The sequence below is a fragment of the Diceros bicornis genome, unplaced genomic scaffold (assembly GCF_020826845.1).
Source record: "Diceros bicornis minor isolate mBicDic1 unplaced genomic scaffold, mDicBic1.mat.cur scaffold_100_ctg1, whole genome shotgun sequence".
Taxonomy (NCBI): Eukaryota; Metazoa; Chordata; class Mammalia; order Perissodactyla; family Rhinocerotidae; genus Diceros; species Diceros bicornis.
This window is the reverse complement of record NW_026690940.1, coordinates 831,511-846,516: the sequence shown is the minus strand read 5'-3', so window position 1 is coordinate 846,516 and position 15,006 is coordinate 831,511. Positions and strand designations below refer to the sequence as shown.

General features: G+C 42.8%; 1 protein-coding gene across 1 annotated transcript in view; it reads left to right on the top strand.

Moving 5' to 3' along the window:
- Nucleotides 1–15,006, top strand: part of LOC131402404 (centrosomal protein kizuna-like) — a 67,086-nt gene that overhangs the window by 18,501 nt on the left and 33,579 nt on the right. The window contains exon 4 of the mRNA XM_058537181.1: nucleotides 1,802–1,824. Within this exon, the coding sequence (XP_058393164.1) occupies nucleotides 1,802–1,824 (23 nt within the window). The remainder of the gene's footprint in view (nucleotides 1–1,801; nucleotides 1,825–15,006) is intronic.

Here is a 15,006-nt window from a genome sequence, read left to right as displayed (position 1 = left end):
TGAGGTCACCAGCGAGGCTCCAGAACTCTGCGAGTTCAACCAGGAAATCATCATCCAATTGGGTGTGATCAGAAGTTTTCCTAAAACCTGAGATACCTTCCAGAAACAAGATAATCAGGGCGGAAAATTGATCATAAAGGAAAATCGTAGACCAGGGAGCTGTAAGAGGCTCTCTGAAGCAAGGATGTGTGAGCAGCTGGAAAAGGGTCAGCCTGCAGCTGGGGAAAGGGAAGGCGAGAGGCAGAATTGAGCAATTATGTACTGGGTAGTACTGTTCTGCGGAGAAGGGTGCTGAGTCCGGGGTGGACAACTTGGGAAATGTCCTCTGGAGTGGGACAGTGGTGTTTTACCACACTTCACTGTGGCCTAACTGAAATCTTTAATCTTTTGTTAGAGTTAGGCTTAAGGTTGTTATATAAACTTGATATGCTAATGTTTATAATAATGGTAATAATTTCGATCATCTTTGAGTGCTTACTGTGTACCCGATGCTGTGCCAGCTGCTTTACATACATTATCTCATCTGCTGCCGCAGCCCTATGCAGTGGAGGTGTCGTTACCTGCGCTTTACTGATAAAGAGACCTGGAATCTTTTCTGGGCCTATGTCTGGTGAGAGGAGTTCTCCTGCACTCAGGAGGGGCAGGTGGGCCAGGCTGGCTTTCCTAGTTTTATGGCTCCAGAGCTCCCTCTTCTGTTGTTCTCCCAGAATGTTTGTATGTGGCCTCTTACTTTCTTAGATCCCTTGGCTCTTTTCCCCTCCTCCACTTGAAATGGAAAGATTCTTCCTCTGCCGTTATTGTCCCAGTTAAGTTCAATTTAGAGTTCACTCCCAGCAGCTTCTCCTCAGTGCAGAGCTCTGCTGAAAGGGCACTTAGACTGGTAAGGTTCTGGAGTGGTAGGGCCCGGATTGCTCCTGCACCTACCGCAGTCCCTCTGTTCTAACCCTTGAAATGGACCTGCAGCCCCCTTCCAGATGGGCTGCCCTTCTCACCTCAGCCTGCCAGTGAGTACCGCTTGACGATGTGGAGGTTCTTGCATTCTCAGGAACGTCATTCATACTTTTGCTGTCCCTCCACTTCCTTCTGTACAATTGCAGATATAATGGGGGTTTAGTTGCTATCAGTAGTTTGTTCCACTCACTCATATTTTGTCAAATAATTTTGTCATAGATATTATGCATGAATTTTTGGTTTGCTCTCCTAGTTGTGCTATCTTTTTTTTATATTTATATAAGGGAATTCAGGGAGATTTTTAAAAATAAAGGCTGTGCTGCCACTGTTTTCCTAGAATCCCTCTTATCATTTGATATTTAAGTGAGTTACAACATTTTGGGGGAGACATCTCAATGGAGTGTTAAGAGGCCCTATCCCAGCACTCCGGGAGCCAAATAAGAGATGTAGAGGGAGGGGAGGGAGGAGGCGATTGGGGAGAGGGAGAAAGGGAGGGCAGGGGGAAAGAGAGACTAGGGAGGCTGATGAGAGAATATAGCAGGCCTGCACTCTGCTAGGGAGGGAACCAGCAGGCCAAATTCCACGAGGGCTGCAGAAAAATTAGACCTCTTTCAATACAAATTTGAGATCTAAAAGTAGTTTATTCTGAGTGGAACAAGTTTACCTATGGTTTCAAAAGTTGGAGAGGAGACTCTAGGGGTCAAGTCTTGGTTGTTTAAGATTCAAGTAAGGTAGGAGAGACTGGAATATGGCCAGGTTTCCAAGAAAGTGGGGCTAACAGCAAACAAGCCTCAGGGAGAGGCTATGTTTCAGTGTTGCAGTCAGCAGGCCCAGCTGAGCCTGAATTTAGTCCAGCCCAGGCCCCAGATGTGAGTGTAGAAGCCTCCAGATATTTCCAGTCACCTGCGTTCCAGATCACCCCATGATATTCAGACTGAGGTCCCTGACATTGCAGAGCAGAGACAAGCCACCTGCCCTGTGCCCTGTCCAAATTCCTGACCCGCAGAAGCCATGAGCATAACAAAAAGTTGTCGATTGTTGTTTTACACCACTAAATTCAGGTTAGCTATTACAAGCAATAGAAAACCAGAATAGCCATGGTGATTGGTTTGGCTGATTAAAGGAGATTAGCCATTCCAGATTTTAAGAGAGGAATGGCTGGAGCACAGGCCTGGAGACAGACCAGCATGGCCCATGTCTAGGGAACTGTTGGTCACTCCAGCTGAAGGAGTGGCTCATGTGGCAGAGTATAGCACCACTGCAGGCCAGGGGAACACATTCAGGGGCTACAGGGGTCTTTTTCTTATCCCTCCACACCCAGCACATGAACAGCCCCTCGATCCTGCTTTGTGCTGGCCCAGCCACACCAAGAGCAAAGATTCTGCTGTTACTGGTATTTATAAAAAGGAGACATGGTAGGGGAGCAGAGTGACAGGGGTAGGATCGTCATTTTAAGATACCTCCCTTAAATTCTTTTCAATGAAATGTAAATTTGAATTATGGAAAAGCCATCCATCAGAGTTCTTTTTTCAAACTTGGCTTTCTGGCCTTGTTGAACGTTTACCTATTAATTATCTTGATATACCAGGCTGCAAATAACGGGAACACTGTCTCGAACTGCCTTAAACAATAAACACATTTTTTTTTATTTCTGGAAGTCCGGGAGTAAAGCAGGCCCTGGGATTGGTTGATACTGCCCTTCACTTTTGTCATCAAAGACACAGGTCCTTTCCGTTTCCCTGCTCTGTCATCCTCAGTGCTGACCTCATCCTTAGGCCAGGAACAAGATGGTGGCAGCGGTGTTCTTATGGACTGAATTGTGTCCCTGCAGAATTCATATGTTGAAGCCTGAACCCCCAATGTGATGGTATTTGGAGATGGGCCCTTAGTGGGTAATTAAGGTTAGATGAGGTTATGAGGGTCAGGCCCTCGTGATGGGATTAGTGCCCTTATGAGAAGAGACCTGAGAGAACTCTCCTCCTCTCTCTGCCCTGTGAGGACACAACAAGAAGGCAGCCGTCTGCAAGCTAGGAAGTGGGCCCTCACCAGGAACCAAGCCAGCCAGCGCCTTGATCTTAGACTTGATCAGTTCCTTATGGCTCATCTTCCCTTTTATTCTCTTAAACTTATATTTCTCACCTTTTGAAGAGCAGTTGTTGAGCTATTGGTGATAGGCTTCTAGAAAAACGAAACTTATTTTAAGGTGGGATTTGATAAGGAACATTTGAGCTTGATAACTGAGTGGGAAAGCTTCCATTCAGTGATGGCTTTTGTGAGGGAATCTGTGCAGATAGGCCAAGCAGATAAGAAAAACTCAAAAAGCAATAAGTGAGACCTTGATATGTTTTCTTGTGCTTTTGTACTGAATCTCACTATTTTGAGTCCCAGTTAGGAGACTTACAGTATTCCTTTAACCTACAAGAGAGATGTGAGGAGCACTTCTGAACACCTTGTGTTTAATGGCCTTCAACTAGTTGTCTAACTTTTTTCTATTTTCCTTTGTCAGTGTAAATTCATTTTAATTTGCTTGTCATTTTTGTGGACTGGAAGTGTGTTTGAATCTGCTGCTTAAAACAATGCTAGATTCGTTTTCTTTAGTGCAGTGATTCTCAGATATATTCTAGTAGAATTCTCCTGCGATTGAGTCAAGTGGTCTTTTCCAATTTTTAGGAAAATAAATCTTTGTAATTTTGAGAACTTCCTCAAAATTATTTTAATAAAACTTTGGTTACCTGCTATAGCTTGCCTACTGGAAGAGAAAATGAATGAGAGTACCAAATGAATAATAATGAAAAATGTGAAATCAGCTGATCCTGTTAGGTTTGATAGATTGGTTTTTCATCATGGGTATTTGTGTTAGTGGTTTGATTTTTATATTGTATACATATATTCATTGTCCGCTAGTAAAAATGTTCCTAATTTGTGTGATGAAATGACGTATATCAGTACTTCATGATATTTTACAGAAAGTTCTAAGAATTCCAGGTGTTCTGCCACCTTAAACATTGAAAAGCACTACTTTCTAGGATAATTGAATCCCTAAAAGAATTTCCAGTGCTGGGTCTGGGATTGATGGTGCTTGCTGATCAGATGTTATATATTACATGGATGTATGCTGGACATGGTTGTTTTGGAGCATTATTACATCTGTAATCATGGGCGCAGCTGAAACTGGTTTCTGCTGTTTTGAAAGGTGTACTTACCTGGAATTGGGGATGTGCTTGTCTTACATCCCCTGAACTTCCACACTGACGAGAAGCCTTTTCACCTGGCTCCCAGGGTCTACCCAGGAGGGCATTATTTCCTAGCTTGCATCCCGCCTGCCTTTCCTCCCGGTTAATCCCCTTTATTCATTCATAATGATGGTTTGTTATCATTCACTTTCTTGTTTCTTTTGGCTTCCTTTTAGCAGCTTCTTAGGTGAATGAGCATTTGAATAATAAATTGATTCAGCTTCTTCATTTTAATACAGTATTGGCCCTCTGAAGGAGCCAGCAGAAAACCAGCACAATTTTGTCAGTAATTCTGTCTTTGATTTCTACCATACTCACATAGCAGGAGGCAATCGTTAATAGCCAAGTGTTCAGTCTCCTTCCTGCTGGTGCCCTCCCAGGGTGCTGCCACTCCCATCTCATTGTCATCATGGAGGTGGGCCCCGAACAATGAACAATGAGTCAGAACCCAGGGAGGGACCTGCCCTACAGGTCTGAGCTCTCCCTCAGTGGAGGGTGACTGCCCTAGACCCCATTCTCATTCATCAGAGTTAATTGGCTTCTAAGGAGACTCACTTATCCCAGAGAAGTGACATACTAACTTATTTCAGAGTCTGAACGTTGCCTGAGCCCTCGGTAAGCCCATCCACCATCCCATCATGCCTTCTGATTTGCCTTCTCCCTGGATCCCCTCACGTAGCATAATCTTTGCCAGCCCAGTCTGGTCCTCCTTGTCTCTTCTCTTACAGACGCACGTACACCTGCACATGCACATACACACATGTGGAGACAGATGGAGAGCCGTGTAACAGCAAAAGTCTGGTGTTTTGTTTTATGATCCTCTGTTAGTCCTTAAGCTCCAGCAAAGATGATTCTACCCTGAAAATATCAGATGCCCTTTTACAAAAAGCGCCCTCTAGAGTTTAATTATAGAACCAATTATGATAATGTCTAATAAAAAAATTTATTATGTTCATAGTATTCTTTAAATTTAGTCAAAATACAAGGCCTGATTGTATTACATTTCTGAAAGGTGTCGGGGGAAGAGGGGGAATCTCCCTCTGCCCTTTTCCTTAAGGTTCTTATGGCTGACCAAATAACAAGACAGGTTAGCAGGAGAAAATAATACCAAGTTTAATAACATGTATACATGGGAGAAAGCAGGGACACTGCGTTTCTCAACACAATAGCAGAGATTCTCGTCTTAAATACCATGTCCAACCAAAGACAAGGAGGATGTTGGGGGCGGGGGTGTTAGTTACAGGAGATTATCACTAAAGCACTGTAAACAAGAGTAAGGTTTATTATGCAGTTTTAAGGCCTCACCTTCTACGTTGATAAGTCTCTAGAAATGAGGTCATTCCCTCTCTTCCCAATACAGAGAGGGAGATACCTTTACAAATGGAGACTTCCCTTGTAAATGATTGTCTGGTAACCCCTCGCAGGGCCATCTAGAGCATGTGGCCAGAGAGACAGAACTTCCGATAAGATGGGCTTGTTGGTGCCTTTTCTATTGTAACCTCTATCCTACATTATCTTTATAGCAGTCATGATAATAACTCCTTCCTGAAACAGATCTTTTGTTTTAAATTCTTTAGGCAGTTTGGGAGGGGCAACTCAAATATTCTTCCTGAGTTCTCTGAGTCCTTATTGTCTTCAGCTTGAAATAATCTGCATACCAGAGTGGTGCTTCCTGGGGTAGCTTGCCCTGAGCACTATCAAAGGCATAAAGTTGTATGATAAGACATTTACCCTCCATGTTCTTTTTTGCAGCAGATATTTAAAGCCAGGTCACTTTAGGTGACTGGCTCCATAAATCTGTTGTGTGCACCTCAGATTGGAGGGTGCAGCCAGCACCCTAATGACAACACCCCTCTGGCGACACATCTGTGCTGATTTAAAGGAAATCCAGGGAGCAAGAGTAAATGTTTCCAGTGTTCACCTTCCCAGCAAAGAGGATTTTTATCAACTCAGGTGTTAAGTTTGGGATCCACAGACCTATCAAAGAGCAAATTAAGAACACATCCATTTCAGGGCCAGCCCCGTGGCTTGGCGGTTAAGTGCTCACGCTCCGCTGCTGGTGGCCTGGGTTCGGATCCCGGGCGCGCACCGACGCACCGCTTCTCTGGCCATGCTGAGGCCGTGTCCCACGTACAGCAACTAGAGGGATGTGCATCTATGACATGCAACTATCTACTGGGGCTTTGGGGTAAAAAATAAATAATAAAAAAAAAAAAAGAACACATCCGTTTCATAAAGGAACCATCCTTTATGCAGCCATCGCTAATGACTCGGCTGCTAAAATCTCATTATGGGTTCAGGCTGGTTATCTCTGTTTAAGGGTAGAGGGAAACACCCTATTATAAATTCTCTCAGGCCTCCCAGCACCTCATTAAGCAACTTAAAAAACAAAAAAAGGAAAGGTGATATGGGAGAAGGAGTAGTTCTGAAAATTAAAATGGAACAGAATGATGTTTTGAAGCCAAAGAGGGGGAAAAGGCAAGGGTTTTGCTTGTGAGGCCTCTGCTACAATAAAGAGGACCTTAACGCAGACAGACCGTACCCTACAAAATGCAGCCCATAATTCAAGCTGTCAGCTTAATCACGCTGTTTCCAGGTATGGAGAAGGAGCCCTTGTTTCCTGGGTCCAGAGAGAGAGCCTTGTTTGCTGACCCCTAGCTGCAGCCTGCCGCTGCAGACCGCCCCGCTCTGTTGGCCTTTGTGTTGCTGTCCCCTCCTTCCCTCATTTTTGGCATTGTGTTCCCTTCAAGTGGCCCCCTGGAAGGGACCACCCAGGGGGCTGCACAATGGGGACCAAGGGAGCCACCAAAACATAGGTTTTGTAAGACAGCCCGTTAAAAGAAAAATACTCTTTAACTATGTATGTGTTTGTCCTTTCTACAACTGTTTTGTGTGGCAAACAAAACCCCGTATACAGACTTCTCTGTGGCCGCACATACAGCTGTTCCAGCCATTGGGTGTCAGGCTTGAGATAGTTCCTCCCAGTTTATTTTCCCAGGGCACTAATTCTTGATGTGGTTTATATTTACATGTTTGGATTTATGGTCAGGAAACTTGATATCAGAGTAAACAAATTGCACTGGCTTTATGAAACTATTTTATCAATAGTCTTCAGAATTGGTGGCATTACTCTTGGGTGAAACTTGTCTGTAATGCTACTTAACAAAAGCTAGCAGCCGGAATTCAGTTCTCAATAGCCATTTACACCTCTGTAAAAGGATTAGCTCTCGCCAATTGTTACACTGTTTAAATCTTAATTTGCATCTTTATGGAGGTAGGGCTTCTACAGACCTCTCTGGTTCTCTGATGTATTTGTGTACCTGTGGGTGGGTGGTCACTGGAGGTTTTCTCTTATTGGTGAAGGTGCTAAATTGCTTCAGGATGACCAGTAAGCTACACAAATTGAATTAGCATATCAGGGTTTGACTGACAACAGCCCGCTTTGGTTCATTAGTTATATTTTGTAGCAGTTGTGGTCTTTGAGTGTTGGGTGCATGAATGCATTCTGTTACTTCTGTTTAGACTTAACAATTCTCATGGGTCTTAGGAGGATTTTAAATGTTGTTGATTGTAATCAACAAATTTCCTTGGGAATTAAATGTGAAAAACAGAACCAGAACATGATCAAGTGATGGTTTTATTTATTTATTTTTTTAATAGAGATAAAATATGCGACTAAGACTTTATTTATTTATTTATTTATTTATTTATTTATTTATTGGGAGGAAGATTGTTCCTGAGCTAACATCTGTGCCAGTCTTCCTCTATGTTGTATGTGGGATGCCACCACAGCATGGCTTGATGAGCGGTGTGTAGGTCCGTACCTGGGATCAGAACCTGAGAACCCTGGGCTGCCGAAGCAGAGCGCTCCAACTTAACTACTATGCCACCGGGCCAGCCCCAAAGTGATGGTTTTAAAAGTAATCTTTTCTATCCAGGCCATGTGTTCTTAGTTTAAAGATCAAAACCTTCTTATGTTTTGGAAGGAGGGTAGGGTCAAACCCATGAGAAGGAAGAAGTTGAGTGTGCAGGCCAGTGTTCTGCAGGCACTGGAATGGGAAGCAAAGGCCGGTCGTGTTGCCCTTTGCCCACCGTTCTGTATATGGGCTGTTCCTAAACCCCACACTCAGAACTACAGACCACCTCTGCAGATGATGCCTTTTTGTCGTTGCTCATTTAGCAATACAATTTCCTTCCCCAAAACGTTGTTCTGGATGTGACCAACTGTGGTGCTTTATTATTCTTCAGTCTCATTAAAAATACAGTAAATGTATTTTATAAAACTTTTTAAAACTAACATTATATTATGTAAATTATGAAGTAAACTCATTACTAGTTATGGGCAGTGATTACCACACCATTTTGAGACTGTTGTTCCCTAGAGAAAATAAAACCTGAAAGTCATGCCTTTAGTGCTGCAACTGAAACATGTCCACTCTGATAGAACACCCACGGGAATGTGTGGAAGTTACCTGGTGGGGTTAAGGAAAAGTTTATTTTCTACAGCCCTCATACAGGGTCATTTTTGCCAAAAAGTAATTCTCAGTTTGCAGTACTGAAAGGAAAAGCATGGCACTTTTTCTCTCTTCCTTGCTTCCAAAAAAAATTGTACCTTCCTTTGAGTGTTCCCATTAGCCTGGAGTGGAGTTGTTTTCTTTTAAATTATCTCTTAAATTCTGTGTGACTGAAAGATGAAAATGAAGCTAGAAAGCAATTACTTTAAATTTGGCCAAAAATATTTATTTATTATCTGCCTGCACTGTTGGGTAAAATAAAATATACCTCTTTAAAGTGCCTTTCGTGCTTCTAGAGATTACTTGTCATCCATCACGTTTGTCCACTTGCTGGAGTTCACAGAGACAAACTGATGGTAAGGCCCAGTGTGTTAGTGCCAGGTCCGTCTACATATTCCCCAGGAAGGACTGGGCATGGGCTGGTCAGACTGATGCCCCTCCAGTTGGAATTATTTTGATGGGAATGCAAATAGAAGACATGAAAGAAATTGAGGTCTTGAATTCTAGGATAGTGTTTTTTATAACACACAGTCTTTAATCTTTAGCTCCATAGTGTTTGAATTCTTTAATAGAGATTTTTTCAGCAAAGGACTGATGAATATTTTGTAAGCTAAAGTCAGGTATCACGTGGAGAAATAACTACTAGAAACCCTAAGCACAGACCAACTTGTCTTTTAGCCAGAGAAGGTTCTGAGTTAATCGAGAGTAGACCATAAGCTCTGTGCAGACAGTACTTGTGGCCGTCTTATTGATCGCTCGTTGCCAAGCCATGGACGCCATGGAAGCCCTGGACTGGTCTAACAGCAACCATATAAAAACATACTGTAAAAATAGGTGTCATGGATTTCTCTAATCTAGGTTTAAATCTTGGCCTGTCATTCAACTCGTGGTGTTAAGTATGTCTTCAGTATTGTGCTGAGTGCGACATGAAACTTCAAGTAAGATAAAAATTCAGAAGTCCAATTGTTGTTCTCAACAAGCTTTTGGTCTTGTTGAGAAGACTAGACAGACATGACATAACTAGAGAACAGTACAATGTAGGATGTTGTCTGTATTGTGCTAAAGGAATTCAGGGATAAGAAAGATCCCTGTGAATGAGGTAGTCAGAGAAGCTCCTAGACAAGTATGAGAAGAGCTAGTCTAAGTAAGCCTGATATTTGGATTGATCAGATTGGAAAAGAACAAAGGTTATCTGGCATCTGTCCTGACTGGACAATCAGGTATTATTTAGCACTGGCATACCGTGGTGGGGTGGGGGGTGGGCATACAGGCAACAAAGGGTGCATTGTCTGTAGAGCATTTATAAACAGTAATAAAACCACTAAAACTGTTTTCTCTTATCACCATTCCTAAGAATGGCGGAGATAAAATACTCCTCCCTGGAGGGAGGCTGCTCCCACCCGAACACCCTGCCTATACCCCACTGTGGTACCCCAGCATTGGTGAGCATCTGCTAACTTCCGCCATTGTACCAGCATTTCAGAGGAGGTGCAGAAACATCAAGCCCTGGTCCTTGCTCAGGGTCTACCACCTGGGGTGGGAGGTGAGACTAGAGGCAGTCTAAGCTGGAGACCCCAAGCCTGCAGACCAGCTCTGTTTGTCCAGCATAGTATTTAACCTCCTTTTGAATTAGCTGCCAGATTTTTAAATTTGAGAGATGTCACGTAAAAATAAAACTAGCAATTGTGAATTTCCAGCTTCTCTTGAAAACTAGGAAGATCGACGTCACTGAGACACATTCCGCTGCGGGAGCTGAGAGTGACTGGCCCTTTGAGTGAGGCACACACCCCAGTTTTTCGCGAGCCCACCCCACCAGCTGTGGGCGTTGACTTCCCCCCAGCTGAGCCGTGAATGACTGTTCTCCCTCTCTGCCACCCCCACCACTGCTCTCCCACTTACACACTCTTCCCCTGCCATCTAGAGCACAAGTTCAGTCTCCTGGCTCTGGTCTGGGTCTCGTGTCTGTCCCCTCACCAACTGCATCTGTGCACGGCTGCCAGGCTAACCCTCTCAAAAACACTGCTTTCAAGAAACCAGCCATAGCTCAGAAATCCGCAAGATTTATTACTATTTTCTCACCCGAGTTTCATATTGAATTTTATTTCCCATTACTATCTTATCACCACAAACAGCAACCCCCACCTGGCCAGACTTGTGTCCTTGCTGGTCCCGACACCCCTCCTACCCTGGCATTTCCTCACATCTTTGCCTGTGCCACCCCTTAGCTTAAAGGGTCATCTCCCCTTCTGTCTAAATCTTGCCCAGCTGAAGTTCCTCCTCCATAGTCAAGCCCTTGTGATGCCAAGGAGCTCTCTGTCTCTCTACTGCCTCACAACTCCTGATTGCCTTCCCAGTGATTATGTGCTCTCCTTTACTGCTCTGAAATTGGCTTACCTCCGATGGGCCTGTCTTCCTTTTCTTAAGGGCAGGTGTTATTTTGTGAATTGAGTGGTGACGAGATAAAGCCTTCCAGGAAGAATTAGGACCCAGATTTTGCCAAAGGAAAAAGAAGTATTATAGGTACTATAAGTCATATAGGCCAGGAGTCTGGAAGGTTTTTTGTTTGTTTGTTTTTTAATTTATTTTTTAAATTATTTTATTGAGGTCATATTGGCATATAACATTGTATAAATTTCAGGTATACAATATCATATATCAGTTTCTGTATAGATTGCTTTGTGTTCACCACCAATAGTCTAGTTTTTATCTGTGACCATACATATGTGCCCCTTTACTCCTTTCACTTTCCGCCTACTCCCTTCCTCTCTGGTAACCACTAATCTGTTCTCCTTATCCACGTGTTTATCTTCCACATATGAGTGAAATCATACGGTGTTTATCTTTCTCTGTCTGGCTTATTTTGCCTGGTGTAATACCCTCAAGGTCCATCTATTTTGTCACAAATGGCATGATTTTGTCTTTTTTATGGCTGAGTAGTATTCCACTGTATCTATATACCATGTCTTCTTTATCCATTCATCCGTTGATGGGCACTTGGGTTGCTTCCATGTCTTGGCTGTTGTGAATATTGCTGTGATGAACGTAGGGATGCATAAATCTCTTTGAATTGTTGCTTTCATGTTTTTGGATGAACACTCAGTAGTGGGATATCTGGATCATATGGTATTTCTATTTTTAATTTTATAAGAAATCTCCATACTGTTTCCCATAGTGGCTGCACCAGTTTGCATTTGCACCAGTTATGTATGAGGGTTCCCTTTTCTCCACATCCTCTCCAATATTTGTTATTTCTTGTCTTGTTAATTACAGCCATTCTGATGGATGTAAGGTGAAATCGCATTGTAGTTTTGATTTGCATTTCCCTGATAATTAGTGATGTTGAACATCTTGTCATATGCCTGTTGGCCATTCATGAACAAAATGAAAAAACAACCCACCAACTAGGAGAAAATATTTGCAAATCATATATCCAACAGAGGGTTAATTTCCGAAATATATAAAGAACTCATACAACTCAACAACAAAAAACAAAACAACCCCATCAAAAAATGGAAGGTTTTTGGCAGCAGAGCTCAGAGGTGAAGGATCCAACACAGGATGTAGCCCAGAGGGACTAAGAATCTTAGGCTTAGAGTTTAGACAAGAGCTTGAGACACGGCAAGGAACTGGAGCGCCCATAGGGTGGCCTAGGGTCCAGAATAGGGCTTGAATGAGAGGTGGGGGGGTGGGGGGGGGGTGGACATGACACGACATTTATATTTCCTGCCCAGGATAAAAGCCTGCTTCAGAGTCAGGGTGCCTGAGCCTACACTTGTCACTCGCCCTCTAATAGACAAACAGAGCACATCTCTTTCATCCTTTTGATATTAGGCACATGGCCATCAAATGGATCCAGTAACTTAACCCACTGTTGTACTAACTACAAGTTAGTAAGACGTTGCTAATTAACACATTGCTTTACAAGTTGCTTCATTTTCTTTTTGGAGTACATGTTGAATATTCCCAACTACGTATGTCATCAGCTTCTTTAAAGTAGAAATACTGTTTTGTCTTTGATATCTTCTCCTATAGCTTTTTAGAATCATGCTTTCCCCCAAATGGACATGTTTTTAAAGGAAGTTTCTAACCAGTCTCTTTGGAAGCTACTATGATACCGTGACAGACCTAACCTAAAACAGTGGCCAAATTGTTAGACTAGACCAGTCCCCCAGTAGACTGGAAATAGATAATGAAGGCTAAATCCCTCTTTCCCTCCCTTCCTCTTCTTACTAAAAATAAAGAAAATTGTATTGCAGTGGGATCTGAATGGAGAAATAATAGTCATTTTTCTGCGTTCAGAAATAGAGGACGTAACCAATATCCAGCCAGCAGTTTTCGATTTCTTAGCAGTGACGATTTAAGTAAATTTCACATGAGTTGTGGAGATCTAACTTTGTTATGATTGACAATAGAAAATTAGCCTTTTCTGCCGTTAAGATTATCTAGCATTCCTATCAGTCAGGTGGAATGTGGAATGAGATGGCACAGCTGTCGATTTGAAGGTCATTAAAGTCTTCAAAGGGTTAAAAGTTACTTCCACTGATGGATTTAAAACTGCCACATACACACAAACAAGGTTTTCAAAATGCCCCATTTTACATCTTTGTCGAGAGATAGTCTAGTTGCTGCATTTTTGTGTCTAGATTATATTACAGATATATTTCAATAAACCACGAAGAACCTCCGTAGATTCTAGAAGCTGGGCCATCTGTGCTTAAATAAACATCTCATGCAGCACCTGTTTTATTTTATAGGCTCTATAATCACAGTGACATTCTGAAAGAAGACCTTGAAGCCTGTGGAACAGCTGTCCTTCACCAGCCTCCGAGACTCTTCCCTGGAGGTGGCAGCCATGAAAAGCAAGTCAGGTATTATTGGGATGAAATTGCTGCTGTGGAAGGATGGCCATTCTTGTTCCCAGATGCTTCCAAATGAAAACAAAACACTAGTCCACACGGTCACCACTGGGATAGACACTTGTAGTTGTCAGTTTAACTGTTTTATGGACTTGACCATTTACTTCTTTGTAAATGTATTTGTTTCTAATTGTTAATTGGATATATCCACTCAATCCCTACTCATAACAATGTTTTAAGGGCTTACTTGGGGGGAGGGAGCACAGGTAGCCTTCATCTGGTATATTAGCATACCTTCGTGAACAACCCAGGATATAATCTAGTCTAGCCACCACCCTAGAGGGATGTCATTGGCAAGTCCAAACCCCAGATGGATTCCTCAATTTCCAAGGTCATGCTGGTGATACAGGCCCCCAATCTAGAAGATACAGGCCCCCAATCTGCAAGTATGGTCTCTGGACCAGCAGCATCAACAAGACCTGGGAACACGTTTTCCCCTCCCAGGCCTCACTGAATCAGGAATCTGGGGGTAAGACCCAGCCACCTGGGTTTTAATGAGCCCTTAAGGGAACTACCCTCCCTCAGGTTTGAGAGCCACCACTTCAAGGATATCCCTTAAAGGCCATAAAGCTAGGATGAGAGAGAGAGGGGGTTAATTATTTGCAGGGTAGTTGGCCATGTGAACCATGATTCTTGTACATCCTTCCTGAGTCAATCAGAAATCTGTTCTGTACCCTCTACCCACCTTTTAGGTAGTGTGGGTTTCTTTTCATGGCCCCAGAAGCTTTGTGGCATCTGAGCGACTTATTGAGGTCATAGAATTACATATGTGTAATTTGTGTAATGGTTTGTCCAGTGTTGGCACCTGGTCGGTGCCTAATTCATGTTGCATAATTGTTGCCAGTGACCTAACTCTGATTTTTATTTTGGGGACTGACTATATTTCCTTTTATTAAAATATATCCCCACTATTTACTAGCAGAGAACAAATTATTTCTCGAGCATGGTCAGCAGATGAGTGTCTGTGAAAGCCCACCTGAAAGGACCTTGTTTCGCTGAGAGTGAGAGGGGCTTTGGGTCTGGTTATCTTATATCTAACATCATTTTCTCTACCTTCAGTGTGCCACATAGGCTGTTTTATGTTAATGATTTTCTTCAGAGTAGAATTCAGCATAAATCCCACGAAAGCGTGAGAAGTCAAGATGATGGTTTCTAAAAGGACCTTGGCACAAGAAGACTTGGCCAATCATATGTTCCATTTAACAGAGCACAAGATGAGGTTCACAAGTCCTGAAAGTGTATACATTACCTTCTGCATCTGTACTAGTGATCTCCAAACTGTGGAAAATGCTGGAAATGACCTTCCTGGTCAGTAACTTTTCAACCTGAAGCAGTAAAGGGCAATGCAAGAAAATCCTTTTTCCTGTTTTTTGTTCTTTGTTTTTTTTGTGA